General features: G+C 35.2%; 1 protein-coding gene across 1 annotated transcript; it reads right to left on the bottom strand.

Moving 5' to 3' along the window:
* Positions 1 to 2,060: 2,060 nt before the first annotated feature.
* On the bottom strand, positions 2,061 to 24,221 carry LOC107666022 (SUN domain-containing protein 2-like). The gene is given in 17 exon segments (XM_016457111.1): positions 2,061 to 3,532; positions 4,360 to 4,449; positions 4,546 to 4,713; positions 4,795 to 4,910; positions 5,352 to 5,436; positions 5,565 to 5,783; positions 5,872 to 5,989; positions 6,099 to 6,142; positions 6,266 to 6,319; positions 6,411 to 6,488; positions 6,608 to 6,711; positions 6,902 to 6,963; positions 7,346 to 7,439; positions 7,532 to 7,604; positions 7,606 to 7,685; positions 21,719 to 21,753; positions 24,217 to 24,221. Coding segments are annotated over 17 exon segments (1,539 nt in total). The 3' UTR covers positions 2,061 to 3,418.

Here is a 24,221-nt window from a genome sequence, read left to right on the forward strand (position 1 = left end):
ATATATATATGATTTTTTTAATCCTAAAAATAAAAATACAGTTTAACTAAAAGCCCCAAAATATGTAATCTATGATGTCATCCATTGAAACAATATGTCATACATGTACATTTAATGTTAAAACTTCTGCATGGCAAGCATTTTTTGTCCCTATATTCATATCAGTGTCTTCTGTTCTTGCTTTTGCAAGATGCTTTTAAATGTATTTATATTTTGTAACAAGTTCACTAGCTTTCTCTATGAAATGCAGATAGTTATGATCACTCCAGGAGGAGACAAACAGAACATTTCTTAAATCGTTTCATTATGTTACTTGTCACCGAATATTACATCAACCCAACTTTTTATTGTAAGGTCGTCACTTTATAATGCACAATCAGATGTACTCATTAATGAAAGTATTAGCATCAGTGCAAGTGAATGTTGATCATAAAGTACAGCAAATATCTGACATTCATAATGTCACTCATGAGTTCAGATGTCAGTAGTTAATCCGTTTTGCACAGTCGACTCCCTCCAGTTGAGGGAAAATTGTCAAGTTGGGAAACACGGAGAGCGACCAAAATGCACTGTGACTCGTGGCATGATTAGAGTGCACTGAACAGCCTTCCTCTTCCTCTTCATCTGATGGAAGAGCTGCGAAACCAGACCATTGATGATGCTGTTAGTACAAACCATGTGTCTGTTGAGCACCATTTGCTGTTCAGCTTGCTCTGACACGTTTGGAAACACAGTATGCTTGGCTCCAATGTGCCTTGTCATTTTTTAGACTTGTAGTTTTCCTTTTTTCTTCTTTTTTAACCTAGTGTTTTCACCCTTGATAGTTCATCCATAAGTATTTGTGATTTTTAAACACATCAGAGTCATCAAATTAGGTTTTTACTAATGTAAGCATATATATATAATCTGCTGTTAAACATTGTTCTGGTTTTTAAACACTCCAGAATACATTTTTAGGTAAAAAACCTACATAGTTGCTGTTCACCTCTAATCACCTATATGATTTGTCACTTTTTAGACATCAAATACCTGTAAATGAGTTTTTTTTCACTTTTGAGTGGAGTTTGAGTGTGTGCGTGTGATATTTGACCAGCGATACAACAGGTCAAATGAATTTCTGTTTCAACACCAGCATCCTGAATACATATTCACCCTCACAGCATTCCATACGGGAGCATCTTGTGTGTGTGTTTGAGGTTTTGTACACATCAGAAAGACACGAGTGTGTGTGTGTGTGTTTCAGATCATATGCATGTTCACGTGAACTCTCAGAACGAGCGTGTCCCACTGAAATCACTGATGTGTGTTGTGTGGAATTGTTGAAGAAACAAATATTTTAAAGCCTATGGAGAGTTTGGTGATTTTCCGCTGTAACTGTAAATAATTAATGTAAAATAGGTGAATTTTATGTCTAAGACATTGTAGTTTTATAGTGTGATTTTAATAGCTGTACCATTTTCATCTGTTTTTATAATGTAGAATATATTTCTTTCCTTTGATGCACTATCATGGTAGTCAATACTGTAAGACAATGAAAACATCTTACCGTTTTTTTTGTTTGTTTACCATACTGTATTTATTAGATCACCTAATTTATTTAGTTTTTTGCTTTCAGTTTTACTTCTGTTATGGAAATAAAATTGTTAGAAAAAAATAGTGTTTGTGAATGAATTGAGGATCAGCGTTCGGGTGGTTTCCAACAAGTGGTTCTGATTAATCAAACACACCTGATTCAACTTAATAGATAAAACTCCAGCAACTGAAACTGGTGTTATTTATTAGAAGACCTATAATAACCACTGCTTTAGCTTAGAGCTGCAGAAATCACGACCCTCAAGAAAAGTAAGTTGAACAGTTTAATTTCTAATTCAGCAAAGCAAATGAACCCTGGCAGTGTTGTGCAGTGAAGTTTTGGCCTTTCATAACAAAGCATTTGTGAGGGTGTGGTGAAATGACTCTGGTCAGTCATAGATAAATGAAACCGGATTCTTCTCATTGTGTTTGATATGTATAGATGTGTCCACACTAGGGAATGCAGAAGCAAAACAACTGGGTAAAAAATATTACCACCCTCTTTATTTATTAGTATTAAATACATGCAAGTGATAGAGACACGTATATGTGTGAAGTCACATACAGCAGTCTGAGATGCATGTGAAAAAAAAGTGTTTTCTATGCTTTTTTGCATGTAGAAAAGCATAGCTGGTAGAATTTGAAGTCAAATTCAAATTGAGCCAGGTCTAAAAAATAAGTAGTTGCTGAATTGTCAGTGTATAAACCATGCAAATGATTTGGATGAACTTTAGCCACGAATTATTAAATGAAGCATGGAAAGATCAGTGCAATGCTATACATGCAGATCTGCATGAAAATGTCTTACGTGTACAACTCGTGCATTTATATTAGCATTCACACAGTATTATGTACCATCTCAAATTTATTTAAAAAAAAAATCCTATTTCTTACAAAATATCAATAATGTGACAGAAACTTCATGTAAACTTGCCAAATTAACATCGAAGCTCTATTAAGCTCGATGAGAAAGGATGCCAAAATAAATCAAATAAGACAAAGCAAATATGTATACCTTTTAAGTGTGCATTTGAAAAACTGCATCATTAAGCACATATATACAAATAGAGGACAACAGAACTATATAATCTGGGATGTTCAAGAGCACTTTGGTTTGAAAACCCAAAACCTGAGTTTGACTCCAGTCCTCCCCATCCCGCAGAGGAGACGTACACCATCTAGTACCTGTCTATACTCCTCAGCCAGGGTGGAAAATAATAACATCTCAAGAGTGCAATCAGAACTGCTGCTCAAAGAACACAGCATCGTTACAAAAGGACATACCTAAACAATAAACTATTAGAAGCTTTTAAGAGGTATATGGTTCAATGATGACGTGAATAAACACATTTCAGAACCATCTATCGTTGCAAAACACATACTGAGGATAAAGCAAATGTAAAAGGCAGAGCAATACAACACAAATGCTGCTTTATGGTAATTCCAGCTAAGCATGACACTTTTTGTCCTTCATTTGGTTTTATAAACCATATTTACTGTTACACACAATATAAGCCTGTCCTTCATATGAAAATAAATTCAATAAATCACAAAAGTTAATTCAAAACTGTATAAACAACTAAAAAATGTACACCTTTTCATCAAAACTTTCCTATCAGCACTTGAAAATCAATGTTTGAGGAATGCAAAACTGAAAGATTTTTTTGAGAGGGCAAACGATCTACATTCTGATATCAGTCGGACGTTTGTGTGCGCTTTTTTGGTATTCGTACATTAGGAAGCTGTCTGATTCATTCTTTAAGAGTCCAGTGCCTTTGAGCTTTACATTTTTTTTTTTTGCATAGAGTAAACCAAAGCTGAAGAATAATTTCAGATCCTCTTCCTCTCAGACGAATGAAGGTTCTCCGTGAACTCTGAAGCGATACACACAGGTGTACTCCAGGTGACCCCAGTTGCTCAAGATCCTCAGCTCTGTCGTGCTATAGATCTCTGACGCTTCCTACAGCCAAGAAAACACAAACTATTTTACTAGAATTTCCACAAGATCATATCTAGGTCATACCTTGGTAGCCCAGAAATATATATATTTTTAATAAATGTATAATTAATTTATATGTGTATATATAAACTATATTTTACATAGAAAAAATTACGCCTATATTGGTAACATGATTTTTTTTGCCCTCAATTATTATTATTATTATTATTATTATTATTGATGTGTCCAGACGTTTTATTAAATTATTTGATTTAAATCAGTGTAAATAAACACTACTGTTGAAAAATTTTGGGTCGGTGAGATTTTTTTATTTGTGAAATTCATACTTTTATTCAATAAGGTTGCATTGATCCTAAGTGACAGAAATAAAATACTTTTATAATGTTACAAATTATTTAAGTTTGAAATAAATGCTGGTCTTTTGAACTTTCTATTCATCAAATAATCTTAAAAAATGTATCACGGCTTCCACAAAAATATTAAGCAGCACACCTGTTTTTAACACTAATAAAATGAATAAGAAATGTTTCTTGAGCAGCAAATCGGCATATTAGAACGATTTTTGAAGGATCATGTGACATGTCATACTGGAGTAACGATGTTGAAAATTCAGCTTTACAACCACAGTAATAAATGATATTTAAAATACATTCAAACTATTAAAAAGTTATTTTAAATTGAAATAATATTTCACAATATGACCGTTTTATTGCATGTTTGATAAAAAAAAAATGTCTAAACAGTAATGTAAATATTAAATACAGAAATACAACATGTACTACCATGATATGATGATGATAGATCATAAATAGTTTATTTGGACTCACCGCAAGCTTGAAAGTCTGAATGGGCTCTCCATCCTGGTCATACGTGAATGTACCAAGCAGCTTTCCATCTTCAGTCTCATCAGACATACCCTGAACACAGGACAGCCGAGGAATCTCAAAGCTGTTGCTTCATTGTTATGCAGATGATTAAAAAAACCCATTGAAATATCACATATCACAACTCACATAGACAGCAAAATCCTTCGGGGCGCTGTCAATGCGGCCCGTCGGTGAGAGCTCTTTGGGAAGGTGTTCGAGTGTCACATGGGTGATTCTTACTGGGTAAGACAGCGCGATTACCAGGAAACCCTGGGAGCCTCGGAATGCCCAGCACTTCCCAGGATACAGCTCCGGCTACAACACACACACACACACACACAGAAACTTAGAGAGTCAGATCTGTGTCTATGTGACAGTGTTTGTGTGAACTGTTACCTGTATAACAGTCCGAGGGCTTTCTGAATGATACCACAGAGGAATGCCAAATAAACTCAGACACGCAGATCTGGTCTTATACGTCTCTGAGCAACGGGTGTTGAGCACACTGGCACCTGCACAAACACACACACACACACACACACACTTAGTCATGTCCGGTAATGTTACATATATACACTACTGTTCAAAAGTACGATTTTTGAAATGTTTTTGAAAGAAGGCTGCATTAATTGATCAATGGAAAAGTACAGTAATATTGTGAAATATTATTACAATTTAAAATAATTGTTTTCTATTGTAAATGTAATTTATTCCTGTGATACAAAGCTGCATTTTCAGCATCATTACTCCAGTCTTCAGTGTCACATGATCCTTCAGAAATCAGTCTAATATTCTGATTTGAGCTCAAGAAACATTTCGTATTATTATCAATGTTGAAAACAGCTGTGCTGCTTTTTTTTTTTTTATCTCTGTATATATTTACTGCACACACACACACACACACATATATATATATATATATATATATATATATACACAAGGGAAATTAGTACCAGAAGATTCCAAGGCATAGTCCGCCAATCCAATCCCATCCGCCCTGTACAGACTAACTGCCCTGTGGACAATTTCTTTCACATCCTGTTACATATTTAAAAAAAAAAATCTCATTAAAAGGCATCATGATCCTGATGTGTACTTCAAAATAAGACTCTTTTTTTTACTATACTAATTCTACATTTGTCATCCTATTACACACAGACACACACTTGTATAGTGACCGCTCCGGCTCCTTCCTGTTGCAGCGTCTCTCCCACAGTCCTCCAGACGTCTCTCCTGCTCTCTTTCTCATTCACTAGTTTGTCTAGTATCCCTTTCTCCAGATCCTCCAGCGCCCTCTGCAGCTCAGGACGGAGCACTATGGTCGATTCCAATGAGCTTGGATCTTTCAGGAGTTTTATTAGCCAGTCGGATAGCTCTGCTCTCAGCTGCAGAGGAAATGACATCATTAGCTGAATAATAAGTAACTGCATTCATCACATCAAAGGAATTTAAATGCGCTAAAAGCACCCTTACGTTAGTGTTGAGAGTGTCTTGTGCATCAACTCTTTCCTTGACGAGGTCTTGGGCCGACTGCAGGTTTGAGATGCTGGACTTCAGATTAGAAATCTGCTGCTCATGTTCAGACTCGGCACTAATGAATATTAAACATATTTATTTTATCACTGCATAAATATGCAACGTGCAAAGAAGATTTAACAAACTCCACAAAATCAAAGCAAAAAAACTGATAAGACACTAACTTCCTCATCTGATCATTCATAGACTTCAGATCAGTTTGCATCATCTAGGAGACAAGCGCACAGATACATAAGTAGGTGGATGACATCATTTCCTGTTTTGCGCTTTGTTGCTATGACAGAAGAAACAGAGGTGGTAGAAAGGAAGAGGGAACGTTTCGTTTCCTCACCTCAGATTTGACCTTCTGTCTCATGCTCTCCATCTTCAGCAGTTCGATGTCTTTCTGAGAAAACAGACAGACAAAGAGAAAGAAATTGGGACACTTCCTCTTCAAAAGACACAGACAAACATGACTGAGATTAGATTTTAATTACCAAGAGGCTCGCCTCCCTATCATGCAAGCTGACGATCTCTTCCTTCAAGTTAGACAGGCTAGCATGCTGGAGATGATCCTTTAGAGCAAAAAGTGCATTTAATAAAATAATTACAGCAATTTAAGAGAAATATACAATAACTGAGTATGAAACGGGACCTTTCTGAGGTCTAATTAACTTGGAGACAATCTACTCACAAAAGTTTCTTTCACAGGTCTATCTGTGTGTTTAACAGACGGAGTCTTGGAAACAACCTCATGAGGAGGAGAACGAGAAGCAAACGGGAACCAGTACCATATTCCTGCAACACAATATTAGGTAGTTGCATATTAATGTTTATTACTCAATGAGAAATATTCAGGCATGAACATGCATACGCATTTTTACAGCTATATGTACTGTGTGTAGTCTTAAAGGTTCAAAGTGGGTTATTTTGAAATACCAAGATTTCGCTTTTGATATTTTGGAAGAGTCACTATCTGCTGTCTCACCAAAAATGAGAAAGATGAGAAGGAGGACCAGTACAACGGTCTTTCTCATATCTGATGTGCATCTACAGAGAGGGAAAGAGGAAATGTGTAATCATGTATAAAAAGAAATGTTCTTCAATGGTTCTTCCACATTAACAGAAATAAGTTTGAGTGCGTCTAGAAAACAATTTAATTCACTTAATTTATTTAAGTTTTTAATAATTTCCAGAACTGGAAATCACAATTCTCTGCTATTCTGAAGTCTGTAACTCTGTAAAACATTTTGAGATTGTTTTTTGTTGTTTTATCTAGACAATAAAAAGTTTCTTATAAAGGTTCTAGTTTAAGTGCATGAAAGTTGCAGTGAACTATTACTTAACTATCATGCATATTCTTAAGGCCACACATTTGTAATTACGACACACACACACACACACACACACACACACACACAGAACACTGTACCTGCTGAGCAGAAATACATTGATCAGAGACAGTCGAGAGGTCAGGCTGTACCATGAACTTCCCAGCCACCAGTAGAACATAACCAGAGCCTGAGCTGCAACACACACATGAGCACATGACTACTGTAGGAAAAAAGCCTGATTGTTCATGTTAGTGGGGTGAAGAGAGAGTTTATACATTTAATACCTGGAGAATGAAACACATCCCACACGACAAATTGTGGTTCAGCTACAGACTGGGCAGAACCTGGAGAAAAGAGAAAACAAGAGTAGATGTTTTTCAACCTTCTTTGCTTGAGAGGAATATCCAGAGGAGAATCCCTGAGTAGCAAAGGGCATGCCTGAAAAACAGAGACACTAAAAATAAATGTTTATATGAAATGTTTATTATATATTTTAGATTTTTGTTATTTTATATTACAAAATGTAATTATATATATATATATATATATATATAATTACACACACATACATATTAATAATATTAATATACATCATTTTTTAAAGTTAGCTTTTATTTTAGATTTCATCTAATTTTAGTTTAATTTCTAGTAATTTTATAATGTTCTATTGTCATTATTTTAGTTTTTTATATATATAACTATTTATTTTCAGTTTTTGTTAATTTCCAGTCAGTAATTTTAGTGCTTCAACTGAACCTTTTTCAGTTAATTGCCAAGGCAACATTTCATCAAATGTTTTTATTTCATTTCATTTTTTATTATTTTATTTCAGCTTTTATCTCAATTAACAAAAAAATGTTTTAAAAGTATTTGTTTTAGTTAACGATAATAACCCTGATTAAATGTTCCCTCTTTATTATTACATTTACTCATTACATCCTTACTGACTGCTCACAGGAAAACAAGAAAACATTGTGAATCAGATCACCAAGATGAAAAACACGACAATAAACATGACATTTAATAAGACGCTGTCCACAGCTTGTTGTTGCAGTCACAAAGTGTAGTCAGATACTGATCTTTGTGTAATTCCTAATCTCAAACGGCAGGCTCATCCCGTGCAGGGTGACGGAGCTTTTAGCAGCAGATTATGTGAAGGAGAACACGTGGAGCAAATTCCCAAACCACGGACCTCCAGTTCCCCTTCAATCAGTTACATTAAGTCCCTTTAGTTGGATAATCTCAACAACAGAATGCACTTTACACTTTATTAGCTAGGAATCCACCCTTCTGTGCAGATGGAGAAATACAAACAAACACTCATTTGACGCTCTTGTTTGTTTTAATACAACATTCATGGTTTGTAATGAAAGCACCTATTCTTTTTTCCATACAAATCCTTAATCCTGATTGATTGAGCTAATACTCTCAAGCTGCATTAAAACATGCCTGCACATTTACAAACTACTCAATGGTCAATGTTGGAGGAAAACACTATGAGACAAGATGCAAAGTTTGACCAAGTTTAATTGGCAATTCGAATGTATCAGTATCTCTGTCAAAACCTATACATTTCAAATAAGTAACAGATGCTTTCAATGACGCAATATATAAACTGATGAACTGATGATTGAGAACTGAAGTGTTATTTACACCAACTTTAGAGGCTGTTTGATGCAACACGTCCAGTGCTTTAAAACTAAATCCCCATCTTCAGCTAATAATCCCTCTAACAGCTATTTTAAACTGACAGTGTTGTCTTTCAGATCAGCTGTGTTCATAAAATTCATCATCTCATTTATTTCTTGATCTTTTTTGTTATACATGATTAAGTGATTTAATGTCAAATACATGATTTAAATACAATTTTAATACAACTTTTCTATTATTAAAGGGGTCATATGATGCGATTTCAATTTTTTCTTTCTCTTTGGAGTGTTACAACTCTTGGTGCATAAAGAAGATCTGTAAAGTTGCAAACACTAAAGTCTCAAATCCAAAGAGATATTCTTTATAAAAGTTAAGAGTCAACCACGCCTACCTAAAACGGCTCGTTCTAACACGCCCCCACATGTCTACGTCACTATCTGGGAAGATTTGCATAACGCCGCCGCCGCCATGTTGTGAAGGCGCTGTGTGATTCGTTGTGAAAGCCAAACTACTTTGTTTGGCCTCCAAAAGAGGACGATATCCGCTTCGTCATGCCTGAAGCTGATCTGTGCTGGTCGCTGAGGAAATACTTCAACTTCGCGCTGTGGATCGCCGGATCGGCTTTCACCGTGGACGAAGCGGAGTCCAGCCCGGGGTCGTCACATGTGGTTGCCGCAAGCCCGCCCGCCGCCGCTCACTCTAGCCGGCCTCCGCTCACTCAAGGCCGCAGTGTGTGACGCTGTGTTTTGTTGTGAAAGCGACACTACTTTGTTTGGCCTTCCAAAAGAGGACGATATCCGCTTCGTCATGCCTAGAGCTGATCCGTGCATAAATGTTTACCTATGCATAAATTAAAAAAATTTAAATAAATAAAATAAATAAATAAATAAAATAAAATACAGACTATACGGATGCTTCACATAATACTGTACATGTGCAAAGAGAAACATCGTAAGTCAAGCAGCTGGCTGGGGAACAGTGCAGATGATTTGTAGTGCATGAGCATGTAAACACACCTATTACGGAGTCTTTTGTGGGATTATGTACACAAAGCAGTGTGTGTTAAACCGCATAAACACATTTCATTACACCAAATACACAAAATAATGTTCTTTTTAGCAGCATCATATGACCCCTTTAACGTTATTTATTTATTTTTTATCCAAAATGTAACTGGTAAGAGAACTGTTTGGAAACAATATTGTGTATAGTCTGTATTATTATTTTGTACAAAGTATTATTGTTTTGTACACTTTATTCAAGGTGAAAGGACTACTAATATACTACAGATGTTCATGTTATGGCCAACAACAAATGTGACCCTGGACCATAAAACCAGTCATAAGTAACACAGGTATATTTGTAGCAATAGCCAAAAATACACTGTATGGGGCAAAATTATCGATTTTTCTTTTATGCCAAAAATCATTAGGATATTAAGTAAAGATCATGTTCCATGAGGATATTTTATAAATTTCCTACCATAAATATATCAAAACTTGATTTTTGTTTAGTAATATGCATTGCTAAGAACTTAATTTGGACAACTTTAAAAGTGATTTTCTCAGTATTTTGATTTTGTTTGTTTTGCACCCTCATATTTTCAAATAGCTGTATCTCAGCCAAATATTGTCTGATCATAACAAACCATACATCAATGGAAAACTTATTTATACAACTTTCAGATATTGTATAAATCTCAATTTCAGAAAAATAATAACCCTTATGACTGGTTTTGTGGTCCAGGGTCACAAATATATTATTTTATATTATAATAATATTATATATTTACTCCATTATTTTAAATACTATTAACTAACATGCATAACCATGCAACCACAAGCAAGAAACATCACTTTATATACCACGGTAATGATCTGGAGTTCACAGAAGGGGGCAAAGTGAGTTTCCATTCTTACTTTGGCGGTTCTCTTGATATTTGCGCCAATTTTAACCACAAAGAAACGTTTCTTGTTAAAACGGGGTCATTTTGTTTCCTTCCCGACGTGGTGCAAATTAAATGTTTTCTCGGAGGGAACAGCACATAGTTCTGTGATGAATAATCACGAACAGACTCTCCAAATGAGAATACAACTACACATTATGTAAGTTAGCTATGCAGCCTTGGCGTGGAAAGGCGTTTATTTACTAATGTGACATGTCTATAAAACGCTCGCTCAGCATCATTTCTACAGCACGTAGCTGACTAGGCAACGCTGCTTTTGAAAATGTAAGTTAGCGTTCATACACACTCGTGGTCGTCTCACCTTCTCCGTGGGTCTCCAGGAAGACATGCGGTCCGTCAAAACCTGCCAAAGTGCGAACCGCTCATCCGAAACGGCTCCGCGATAACGGAATAGCGACAGAGACGTCGTTACACTCACGAGATACTCACTTCAATCACGTGGCTTATAACGGATTCTAACGCGCTACGACAAGATGCTTTGAGGACGGAAGGGCTCGGCTCTTTTGACAGTTGTCAGCTCAGCGGCTCCACCTCTCGCCGTCGTTTCTTTGGGGTTGTTTATAGAAAGAAAGATGATGTAGGCAGCGACCGCTACTGTCCTGCCACGCTGCGCCACCCAGTGGACTCACGTAGTTACGTAGAAGATCCAGCTCGTCAAACCAGACCTCTGTTTCACACCCTTCATTCACAACGTAATCCTTTATGTAACGGTTCTTCGTTGTTTGTTCAAACACTTATTTTAACTATGTTTTAAGCACTCACCTTCTGTCGAAAAGCTGACTTTACGTAACCGCAGCATATGTGAACGGTTTATGTGCGAAAATTCAGAAGTAAATAATAATAATCGTCACTTCATCTCACGTAACGAAATCTTATGTCGTCTTTGCGTGATTTTGCCAGTTTTGGTAAAATAATACGCCGTAAACACTTTTTAATATAGACTACATATATCTGAATAAAATAGTATATTGTTTTATAGTGTTATATTTGTTGTTTCATTGCTTTTACAAAACGAAATTTAATAGAAATTAATAAAATAACAATGAAATGCTTCGGATTCACCTTTGACCTTTTTGGTCTATATGTATCTCTTGAATATCTTTTTTTACTAAAAACTTTACTATAGTAAGCTATGTTCCTTTACACACACACACACACACACACACACACACACACACACGTGTTTGTGTTATACTACAGTATATTCCTTTATACATACGTTTCTGTGAATTGTGGGAACTTTTCATACACTTCTATTACTTTTATACTGACCAAACAATATTTTCTATCCCCTAACCCTAAACCTACCCCTTACAGAAAACCTGTTTGCATTGTTACACTTTCAGATAAACATCATTTACTATTTTTAATCATTTTTTTCCCACCGTGGGGACCGCAGACAAAAATAAAACATTTCAGGATTTACTATCCTTGTGGGGACATTTGGTCCCCACAATGTAGCATAAACAAGTACACACACACACACACACACACACACACACACACATGCATATAAAACATTACTTTAGGCCTACTACCGTATATTCCTTTATATATATAAGGAATAAAGTAATGTTTTATAATTATATTTAAAAAAAATCCTATTTATCACAGTTTCCAAAAAACCGTACACCTGCTTTCAACACTGATAATAATAAGTAAATATTTAGTGAGGATCAGTATATTAATTTGAATAATTTCTGAAGGATCATTTGACTCTGAACACTGGAGTAATGATGCTGAAAATTCATTGTTATCATCATAGGAATAAATTACATTTTAAAATATATTAACATATAACGCATTTATTTTTAATTGTTATAATGTTAGAGTATTATTATGAGTATTACTGGCTGATTGTATTTTTGACCAAATAAGTGCAGCCTTGGTGAGCATAAGAGACTTTTACAAAATAAGAAAGACTTTTACGACCCAAATTTTGGAAGGGTGGTGTATTTTATTATTTATTTATATACAGAAGATGGCGCCATCGAGCCTCGTTAAGCCTGAACAGTCTAATGGACCGTGCACGAAACCATAATCAAATTCATTTAAATCATAGTCTACATTTGTTTGCCCGTGTCAACCACTTTCAGCAGCTGTTTATCCACCTGTCAAATCTCATTCTTCCTTCGAGTTCTTAATGGAGTTTTAACTCAACCAGCGTTGAAACGCATTTGCCTTCCTATTCATTCAAATGCAAAGGATATTTAAATAAACATTATATTAAGCACACACTGAAAAAAAAAATGGTTATACTTAAAAAAAAACAAAAAAACTTTGCTCTAGCTGAATATAGAAAACTTCTTTCAGCACAGACCAAGCAAATTCTCATATCATACTGCTTTAGATTCAACGAGTTTAGATACTTCGGCTGTGAAGACAGAAGCATAGTGAAAGAGGTTTTTGCTACAGGCAGACAGACAGACAGACAGACAGGGTTAATGCATTCGGAGCTCTGCTGCCAGCAAATACAATACAATTTGTACCCTTCTCAGTGAGTCAATGGGGGTTAACAGAGATCTATCAAGTCTGATGCTCACCTTGAAGGAAACAATCTAATCAATAGTGCATCCTTAAGGGCTTATTTTATTCTTATCTTTGCATTTAGAACCAATTTTAATTTTGACTGTGTCTGATTAATGAGACATTAACAGAGCTTGACAAAGACCATCAGCTATATATAGTCCACAATACAATAAATACGTACAGCATTGGTCACAAGCTGTAAGGACAATGAAAACAAATCAGAATCATAGCTTTCTCATATTTTGTCGGCTGTGGCAATGTAATTTATTATGAGTTACCTAAGTTTCAAATCTCAAAAAAATAAATTTCAAAATAAATAAATAATAAAATAAATATTTCCCCCCTACATGAATGAGTCTATAAAAAGAATTTGACTTATTTGATATTAAAAAAGAAAGTTGGGCAGATTTGGAAAAGTTTATCCTTTTTATTTATAGCCAATAGCCTATAGCTTTAAGCCAACCTGATCTCCCAGGAAAATGTAACTATTTTACAAGGTGGCGATTTTGTATGAATTTGTACAACGTGAATCATATGAAAACATATAGTATTTTAACATTAAGGTTTACCCCTAAACGTAATCACCACGGGGACATGAGAAGATTGTAAAATAGCTATGAAATGTACAATATTTTTTGACTTACTGTGAGATTGTGTTGTTTTCGCTAATGTTACTGCATATAAAATTTGCTACTTGCTATTGCTTGTCATATTAAGTTATATTGGGTGGAGGGTCTTTCTCATACTAGAGAGCATTTGATTGGGCAAAAAAAATCTTGAGCGTAAGATGCATTATTAGTAATTCTGGCCCATTTTGCTGGAAGAGGAAATTTTACATGTATAAAATGCAGACACGTGTCTAAAATCCACAAAACTTCCATTTAATTTTCATGGGGATTTTAAGATTGCAGTGCAGTAAACTCACAATCTGTATTACCAATCTGTGCACCTTGATTAATTAAGTGAGGCGACGTGCGGTGATCATTTATTTCCTGCCTGCTCTATAGATTACATTGCTTTATCAGACCCAGATGTTTTGCTGAAGGTCACAGATATGCATGTAAGTGATGTCAGGCCCAATTGTAATTGAAAATTGGATTATTTGATCACTTATGCAAGGTACAATCACATAAAGGTCATCCGGAATGAAAAGCAGATGAAGAATGCCAGGAAACGAGAAGCATTTCCCAAAATTAGATTTTTAGTGCCTTTCTGCTGTTGCCAAGGAAACCAGTTGCACGTGTGTGTGTGTGTGTGTGTGTGTGTGTGTGTGTGTGTGTTAGTGTATAGTTTGTGTATAGCAGCTATAAGATCACATAATCAAAGGAAAGACTACTCAATTTGCTCTTTTTGTCTCTCACACACAGATGCACATGAAAATGAGGATGAAAAAAATCCCAACTGAGTGCCCAGACTCAAAAGACATCAGGTTTTAAAGCTTTTGTCCTGGATATTCTTCATTCGAGTTCAACCTGCTGGGTGGGTGATTTATTCATTATTTGGAAAGCAAGTCATGATGAAGCAGTTTTTCAATTGTATGTGAAAGGCAATCAAGCTCACTTGTGCATCTAACAACCTCTAAGGTCCTTAATAAATTGTGGAACACCGACTTCTGATGCATATGGATTTGTCTGAACATGTGTCAGGAGCTGAGAACAAAGAGGAAAAAACACGGTTTGCCATCAGTTGGTAACTCAACACTGACCAGTGCAACTATTTTAGTTTGCTGGATTATTGCTTATTGTACTGTTAAAAAAAGGATGCCCTTGCAGACTATTATAACTGTATTAGCTAACTGATGAAAGCAGATTTTTTCATTTATTATTTTTAATAAATTTTTTTTTTTTTTATAATTTATAAAACTAAAATAATATTTAATTAACACTTAATATAAAAAAAATATATATATATTATTAATATTTTTACTGTACTGTCATTACCCATTTTAAAATATATAATTTCTAAAATATGCTGTTGACAGTGCTTCATTAATTATATTTGATAATCAAATATAAATCAAATTTCCTGAACAAATTGTGGATCTCTAATAGGAAGAGGTAATAATTGAAATTCATGACTGATGTTAGCCTATTTTTAAAACACAGTGTGAATCGGAGTGTGTTTGCATGTGCACTGTCAAGTCAAAATATGACAGTAATCACTTTATGACTTTATGACATATCATTTCCACTCTTTCACTCTAAATTTAAATTCCAAACTGAAATTTAAATTCTGAATTGTGAAGAATACCATTTTTTCAGCAACTTCTGTTTATGCAGCTGCTCAACTGCTTCTCAGGTAATCATTTCATGCGCTACAATTACAAGCCTCTACATTTTTGAATAACTAAGCAGCACTTTAGCTTTCTGTTATATAATAATTTAGCTTTCAGATTATCAACGCTATACTTTGCTGTATTAATGTTTTCATGTTCACAAAGTAGGCCTTAAAAGGCCCTATGACACCAATATTTATAGTGTATGAGGCTACCACAATGAAATGTTAATAAAGCTTTAAATGTATTATAGTATTGTTCTAAAGTGTATTTTAGGGGGTCTATGCACCCTATATTTGTCAAGAGACTTGTCTATGTGATTATTTGTGCCTGTGACAAGGGAATGCAAATGCAAATATATGGTTTTCAGACTGATTGCATCTTTTCACGGCAGAGTGATTGCTTGACAGAAATATTTGATCTCCGAAATAGAAAATTGTATGGATTGCTGACTTCCTGTGAAACAAATGATGCAATATAGCTGTCGTAGATGGCTCCTCACAATTGCTTGGCAAACTAGAAAGATTGACTGTCATTAGGCTGATCACCAGAATGACAGTACAGACTCTGTTGGAAAGGGCTCTAGGGAGAGAGAAAGAGAGGGAGGGAAGTGAGGGATACAGAATGCCAGCCGGAGAAAAATAAGCAGGCCAAATGGGAAAGACAGAAAACAGATTAATTATTCATCAGTACTCAGAACCTGGTGCAGTCCCTGTGGGGGGATGTAGTATGGAAATATAGTGTCATGCTGTCATTTGTTTCCTTTCAGCCTGAATTCCCCATCACGCTCGACCCTTGACCCAAAGCGTGCTAAGATTAGTAGTATTTGAGCTCTCAAACGCTACTCCAAAGGACCGCTTCGTCCATGCAAAGTGAGGCTATCTTCAATTCCTGGTCCTCCACTTCAGAAGATTAATACCTGGCTTAAATGCACCCAAATATTTTGATACAGAGAAGCAATATGTAGGATCAGCTTCTGCTCCAGAGGCTTAGCTGGAAATGAATTGGCCACTGCGTTTATTTTAGAACTGCAGCACAAAAGAAATGCTTTCATTTTTCGTCGGCTTGTAATGATGATGATGCTGTCTGGAAACCACTTGTGTATGTGAATAGAATTTGTAATACAGAATAATGTGAAAACTTTGCTTTACTTTGATATAATTGATATGAAAAGCACTAAACTTGCTGCAGTGTATTTTAAATCATGTTTTGTTCATCCTGATTTAGTTATGTTATGTTATGACGTACTATTATGTGTGTAAAAATGTAAAGAGACATTTTTATTGGACTTAACCCTTAAAAAGTAGTTTTGTTGGTATAAATTAAAGTGTTTAGTTTGATTCAGTGATGCTAAATTATATTTTATTTCAAATAAAACCTGTTAATTTAGATTTAATTTAGACTACCATTATTAGGTTTTCAGTTAAATATTTTTATTGATTAATTACTTTCCCCATTATTTCTTACATATTTTTTTTTAAATATTGTGCATTATTATTATTATTGCTATCATTGTTATTTATTAGTAGTAGTAGTAAAATGTAAATTATGATGGAAAAAATTATTTCAGTGATTGTATTTTAAATCATTTTATTTACATTTAAATTATTTTAAATTTATTTGATCATAGCTAGATGCTACTTTGTATCATTTTTATAATTATTTTTTAAAAATGTAACATTTAAAATAATTTGTTCGTTTTTTTATTATTTTATTTAAATTTAAATTGCTTACATTTATTTGTTATAACTAAGATGGAAATCAAGTTCTTTCTTGTTTATCCAAGTCTGAAAAAGTTATAGATTGTTTGGACAAAACACCATAGCTTGTTAACAGCTTTCTCGTTATGTTATCCTGTCGTTTCCATGGAGACGAGAGTGTGCTAAACGGAGTCTGTCTTTCTGATTCATCTGTCCATTTGTTTATGCTCCTGTCATTCAACATGTACAAACACTCACTTACACACACAAAAGCCTTTCGACCTTTTAGTTTAAATCAGCCCATAATTATGCGTTTTTGTAGTCAGTTTAATTATGATTCAAGAGTGACAAAGACTTATTGCATTTTTATCAATTTTTTTCATCTCACTTCTATCATTGCATGGACAAGAACTGCACACATATATATCCTGCCCTCCCCTTAAAACTCTACGGTTCAGTAGATCAGATTGTATCGATCAGTAGGGTTAAAGGCACAATATGTAAGATTTTTTTATTAAAATATCCAAAAACCACTAGAACAGTGTTCTATATTTTGCTTACTTGTGTACTTACATTATCCCAAATGTTTCGAAGAATGTTTAAATCCAGAGAAATAAGCAATTTTAACTAGTGACACGGACCGTGTCTATAGTGTCATTGTGTCGTCTGCCAATGACGTCATAACCCCTCGATTTCCGCCAGAGAAAGCAGCTCTCTCCCACACTGTCAGGCTGTCTGTGTGTGTAAAATTTATCTCTGCACTTTATCCCCCTGCAGGAGTGCAGGGTTTTTAAATTTTTTTATTTTTTTTTATCTCCATCGAAGTGCTGCCCACTTCAGACACTTCACAAACACTGATGTCTCTTTCCACAGGGCTCTAACCCAGCTTGAAACAGCCCCCACCAACCTCAAAATCCTCTCAAATGATTATTCAGCAGGTATTTCATTGTACATTATGTAAAAAAGCGAAGAAGCGGATGCAAGATCAAAAACTAAGAATATGCTAATAGAATAACATAAGGGAGATAAAATGTGATGCAAGAGACCCAGGAAAAGACGTGGACTGAGTGCTCTAAAGAAGGTTCTGAAGTAGATTTCAAGTTGCTAGTGGTCCTGATGTCTGAAGTTATAATGTGAATTTATCTTACACGTTTGGATTTTTTTCTAAAAAAATTTGTGAGCTGCATGACATTGTAAGGCATCATATGTTTGTAGATTTGCAACAAAGGCAAGTCCCAGAATGCACTGCAATAAGTTCAAATATATAAATAAAATGTATACAGTATTTATATTATGTAACAGCTTAGAAACATGCTAAAGCCAATCTTTATGCGTGTCGTATGAATCGTGGAGTTTTTTTCAAAAGTAGTGTGACGGAAACTGGCCACTTTTGCGGTTCCATTTCTAATTTCGTTAAAGTTTTTTTCACGTGTGTTCTTCCTCTGATGCAGAAGAAACACTGTACTACTTATTTCTGCTCTAATTCGGAATCTACAGCGCGATAAATGTGCAATTTTTACGAGCCGGTTATTTTTGCTGAATCAAAAACATCGAATGAATGACTCTTCTAAGGTGATTTTTTTAGTAAATCAAAAACATTCAGCGCAAACGGTGTATTCAAACTCCCAAACAAATGACAAACTTATTAGCCGGTTCGTTTTAGTGAATCTAAAACATGCGACACACTATGGAACGCAACCAGTGTAGTCGAAGAAATTACTCTAATGACTCAATTCTTTTTAGTGAATCTAACTCATACAGATAATATCTAATTGTGAGCCCTCATTTTTGTTCATATGGCGACATGTAGTTAAAGAAGCAGTTTTGTCAGAAGTACTTTATAAAAGCAAAATTAATAAAATATGTTATCACATTGTTGTGTATTTAGCATTTTTAATATATAGTTAAATGTATGCTCTCTCTCTAAAAAGACTGTCTATAAAAATCTGTGTAAACAACTTTTGCAAGAATTTTTAAAATGTTTTTATTATTAAAATAAATATCTCACCATTTGGCAATGGAATTTTTCCAAATATTTATTCCTTACAAAAAAAATCTTTAATGCAAACGGAAAGATTCCCATCCCTATTTTCTCAAAAGAGTCATTCTGAATGCTTACTGCACTATTCCTGTTGGAACCATTGATGATTCTTTGTCAAAAGGTTAAGACAACATCCTAGTAGTGTGACTCACAGAGACATCATTATGTGCCCCTCTCTCTCTCACTCACACTCTGTCTGTCTGTTCAGTAACAGCTCCACTAACAAGCAGGCTTTGTGTAGATTAAGGTCACAATGACTATAGTGCATCCCCTCGATTATTGCACGCTGATGTGACCATGCTCTGGGACTTAAGGTCATTACCTCTACTGGAGCTTTTTTCACTGGCCCAATTATCTAATTTTGAAACTAAAGTGGGCTCTTATGTTCCTGCAGTGCATTCTGAGTCACTGTATAGTGTGTGTGCTCTCTAGAGCCTGTGGACAATTTAACTACCTCCAGATTGTATGAAATAAGATGAGAAAGTAAAGGTAGCTCATGGATTTTACACAGTGTCAAATGCTATCATTTGTGCTTCCACACAGTTCCCACCATATGCTTCACATGCACATGCTTTAGCTGAGAAGGAATAGAGTGTCAATGCCTATGTATTGATTAAATCAAAGTATTTCACTGTGGAACTTACCTTTCATTCACCGTTTGTGCTACAGACATGAATGAGGTGCTAAATTATATGGTTTGTTGAGGAGAAAGGTATTGTTACTTTCGAAAGCAATCAGACTGGCCATTTTGACTGACAAAAAAAAAGTGAAAAAATACCAGACTCCGGATGAAGGATCTATAAGAGAGAGCAGGAGGAGGTCTCTCTAAGAGTAACAATCAAAACAGAATAGACTAGCTACCACATATAAACATGATAAAAACAACTCAAACACATTAGCAGCTGCATATAGCAACGCCCAAGCAACCATCTCTAGTTAAGGTCAAGTGCACACTGGAAAGCAGACGATTTTCTCTCTGTGCACATTTAAAGACTCCTGATTTGTTGTCCTGGTCAATCATGCGCATCAATTACGAAATTATTATTATTTTTTAATATTTAGCAGACTTTTTAAAATCCAAAGTGATACATTGCATTCGAAGTACTGGGAATCAGTGCATGCATTCCCTGGCAATCAAACCCATGGCCTTGGTGTTGCTGCTAGCATCCCAGCTAACAGAAATATGTTCTAACAACGTTTTTATAATGTTCCCATTAAGCTATTAAAAGTATTTTTTTCTGAATGTTCTCTGCACATTCAAAAAGTCCATTTTTTTATTTCTTGTTTATGCAAACACTAGAGAAAACATTAAGGGAATGTTTCATTTTATCATTTTGCTAACATTATGAAGGATCTTACCTTTGAGTGTTCTCTAAAACAAGTGGTAAGTAGCATTTAAAATAACATGAGACAAATGTCCATCTAAAACATTTGAGAAAAAACATCCATGATTGATATGACGTATTTGTGCAAATATTTTGCATGCGTTATTAAAAACCAGACAACTTTGAACAAACATTCTATTGATGTTACTAAAAGATGTTTATTCATAACAACACACAATGTAGCAGTTGTGTAATTTATTGGTACTTTTTGGTAATTTCATTACTTAATTGACAATGTAACTATGCAACGCATCTACTACATTGCATGCTCATAATTTCATTGCTATCAAATTACCAACTCACAATTCACAAACTCCAAGAATGTTTCAGTTCACTTTGGTAATTGGCAACGTAACCTCAACATTGTGTGCCCGCAGATTCATCATTACCATTATTACCAACTAACAACATTTGCCAGTACAGCCTCAGAAGGTTATAAAATAACGAAAAATGTTCCAGTTATATACGATATTTGTAATACTCTGGCAATTTCAAATTGGCAAAGTAACTGCAGCATCACAGGTCCATAATTTCATTGCCTTCAAAATCCACATTCTTTTCATGTGTTCTGATAACCAGTATTATAGCCAAAGCTCTGTGAAAGTTCCCTAGTATGTGAAATCATTGAGTGTTGTTGTAGACTTATGACAGGGTGACAAGCTTCAGTCTTGTTTGCCCTTGACATATTATTATGTACAATAATACACATTGCAGAGTTGTGATTGATTGTTGACAGATAGATCTGAATTTCCCCACTTATGCCTCTATTTATTTCTCTAGTCTCCTCTCCACAGCGTGTATTCATTGCTTTGTTTTCCTAGAGCTGCTCTGAGCTGCAAACTCCATCTTGCAGGCACCAATTGATCTAGATCTTACTATGATTAGAAATCTGGACCGGGCTGCCTACACACTGCTCCAAACTTACCTGTGTGTGTGTGGGAGCACACAGGAGGTGGCAGACTGCCAAAGAGATACATGAAAGCTCACAGATTGTTAAAGAGCATGCGTCTTTATTGTTGGCAGTTGTTCGGTGCTGGTTGGATGGTTGGTTTATCGGTCGACCAGATATTTTGGGGAGGCTCTGAGCTCTTTGTTTGATCCTCAACACACCTATACACAATATAGCTACACACACTAAAAATACACACGCTTGAAATGAAAACTAACAAATGCGGGTGCGGAGGATGCTGCAGGGCAGATATCTCTGCGGGATCCAGTTGAGAATAAAATCCTGGATTTGTTCTGTCTCTTGGCAAAACCCGTGGTGCTATTTTTCTCGAGCTGGCTGCACAACTGGACAATGGTGCACACATTAGAGTAGACTTTGCAAATGGTATTCATGGCATGCACCTTTGCTCTTTTTCTCTTCTGTTGGTTTTAAATTTACCCAGAACCGAACAACCCTAGTAATTATGCTTCAATTAGGCTGGCAGTAAGGCTCACTAATTGGTGCCACAACATGAGCAGAGATTTCATTGCCGGAGGCTCTTTTGCATGTATTTAACAGTCAAAGAGACAGTCAGCAGGAAATTCTTTCTAATACAGGGTCTACCATTTCTGTGTAAAAATTGCTCAGAATGTGTCATACACGCAGCGACCTGCTGTGGCAGAGATGACAGCGGCGATGCCGTTAATAATGGGTTTCTGTGTGCAGTATAGTTAACAGCCTTTTAGCTGTTGCTCGATGGACCACGAGTAGTTGGTGAGAACATAATTATACATCAGAGTGAGTGGTTTCCCCATGGGTTAAAAAATGTGTTAGGGACTATGAGAGTGAACTATAAATGGTTCTTGTGTTTGGGAGAATGAGAGAATTGTGAGCTATTGCTAATGGTTTTTGTGTAAATTCATTTATTGGGATTCACTTGAAAATCCATGTTAATACAATCTTTGCATTCATGTTGGTTTCATATTAAAAAAAAAAAATGTGTACAATTTTCTGCATTAATTTAGATTTAACTACTTTTTACGAAAAGCTCAAATGGTGTAACCATCAAGTAAACACTTAAATACTTTCCTTTTTAAGTTAAGTGAATTTTCCTTTTTTAATAAATTTACTCAAATACTGCACTGGAAATTATTTTCAAATAATCTTCAAGGGGTAATTTTTACTGTCAAAAGACAACAAAATGGATTTCTGCATGTTAGTTAAGCCACATTGACTTTGAATATTTCAATGCAAAACTGTTTCATTTTTTGTAGTTTTTAGTTTTAGTAGGATTTTTTTATTTTTTTTGCAATATCCAGTCTTTAGCAAACAATGTAGGCTATCATACATATATGAAACTGAATAACATTTTATGAACAGCATTTAAAAAAAATGCTGTGACTGGTCACCAAGTTATTTATTATTTATTTATGTATTTATTTCACTAAAATAGTAATGCAGTGTGACATTTTTAAAAGTTTAAATATTCAATGCAGTCTCGCAATTAATATGAGAATTAAAATGTGCATATACAAGACTAATATATATATGTATATACATATAATATATATATATATATATAAAATTTATTTTTATTTTTTATATACCCCAGAGCATATATCAAAATCTTCATCAGATTGGAAAATGTGTTCATTGTGTTGTCCGCGTGTTATGAGACGGTGAGGAGTGGTGATCACGTGACGCGGGCGTTCTGTACCATAGCCTCAGCTTGTTTCTTTGAAAGAGGAAACGGGCCGCATCCATTCCTCACTTGCATCATCTGAGGGGACAGAGCTCAAAAATATTTTCTTTATTTGCACTACAGTTCACCAAGAAACCTAGACAACGGTTCGTTTTTTAACCACTATTTCGCCCAACAACATTAGAAACGCCAACCTGGCTTCGAAGACTACACCTGTCCCAGCATCATCTGAGTGAGATTCCGCACAACTACTGGTAATCCGCATTACTTTATGATGCTTTATACGTATTTTATGCATGGATGTGAAAGTTGCATGTTTTATCTTAAATGCCACATTATGTTATACATGTTATGTGAATTAACTACTGTGCATGTTATCAAGCTGCCCAATTAGTCTTGTATCCAAAAGCACTTGATAACTTAAAATGCTTCCCCAAATTTGTATTTTCCGAGCTTAATTTTGTCTTTCATTATTTAATTCGGACACCCGGTTGGTTGTTGCAGCAAAGCTTCATTGTTCCAGGTGTATGTGTGTGTGGGAAGAGTCGAATCGAGTAGCTTGCCATTCAAAATGAACCATGCTGCTTTTTTTGTGGACAGAGATGAGAGGAATTTTGAGAGACGCGCTCAGAAAATAACTTAACAAGCTTGCTGTTCTGAGCCTGCCTTTGTGATTCAGTCAAGTCCACCTCTGCTTTATTAGAAGGGTTCAAACTTGCTTAAAGTTTGAGTTTTTTTGTTTTGAGAATACTCCATTCTTGAGTTAAGAAAGGAGTATTAATCATTTTCTTACCTCAT

This window comes from Sinocyclocheilus anshuiensis, unplaced genomic scaffold (assembly GCF_001515605.1).
Source record: "Sinocyclocheilus anshuiensis isolate Anshui unplaced genomic scaffold, SAMN03320099.WGS_v1.1 scaffold447, whole genome shotgun sequence".
Classification (NCBI taxonomy): Eukaryota; Metazoa; Chordata; class Actinopteri; order Cypriniformes; family Cyprinidae; genus Sinocyclocheilus; species Sinocyclocheilus anshuiensis.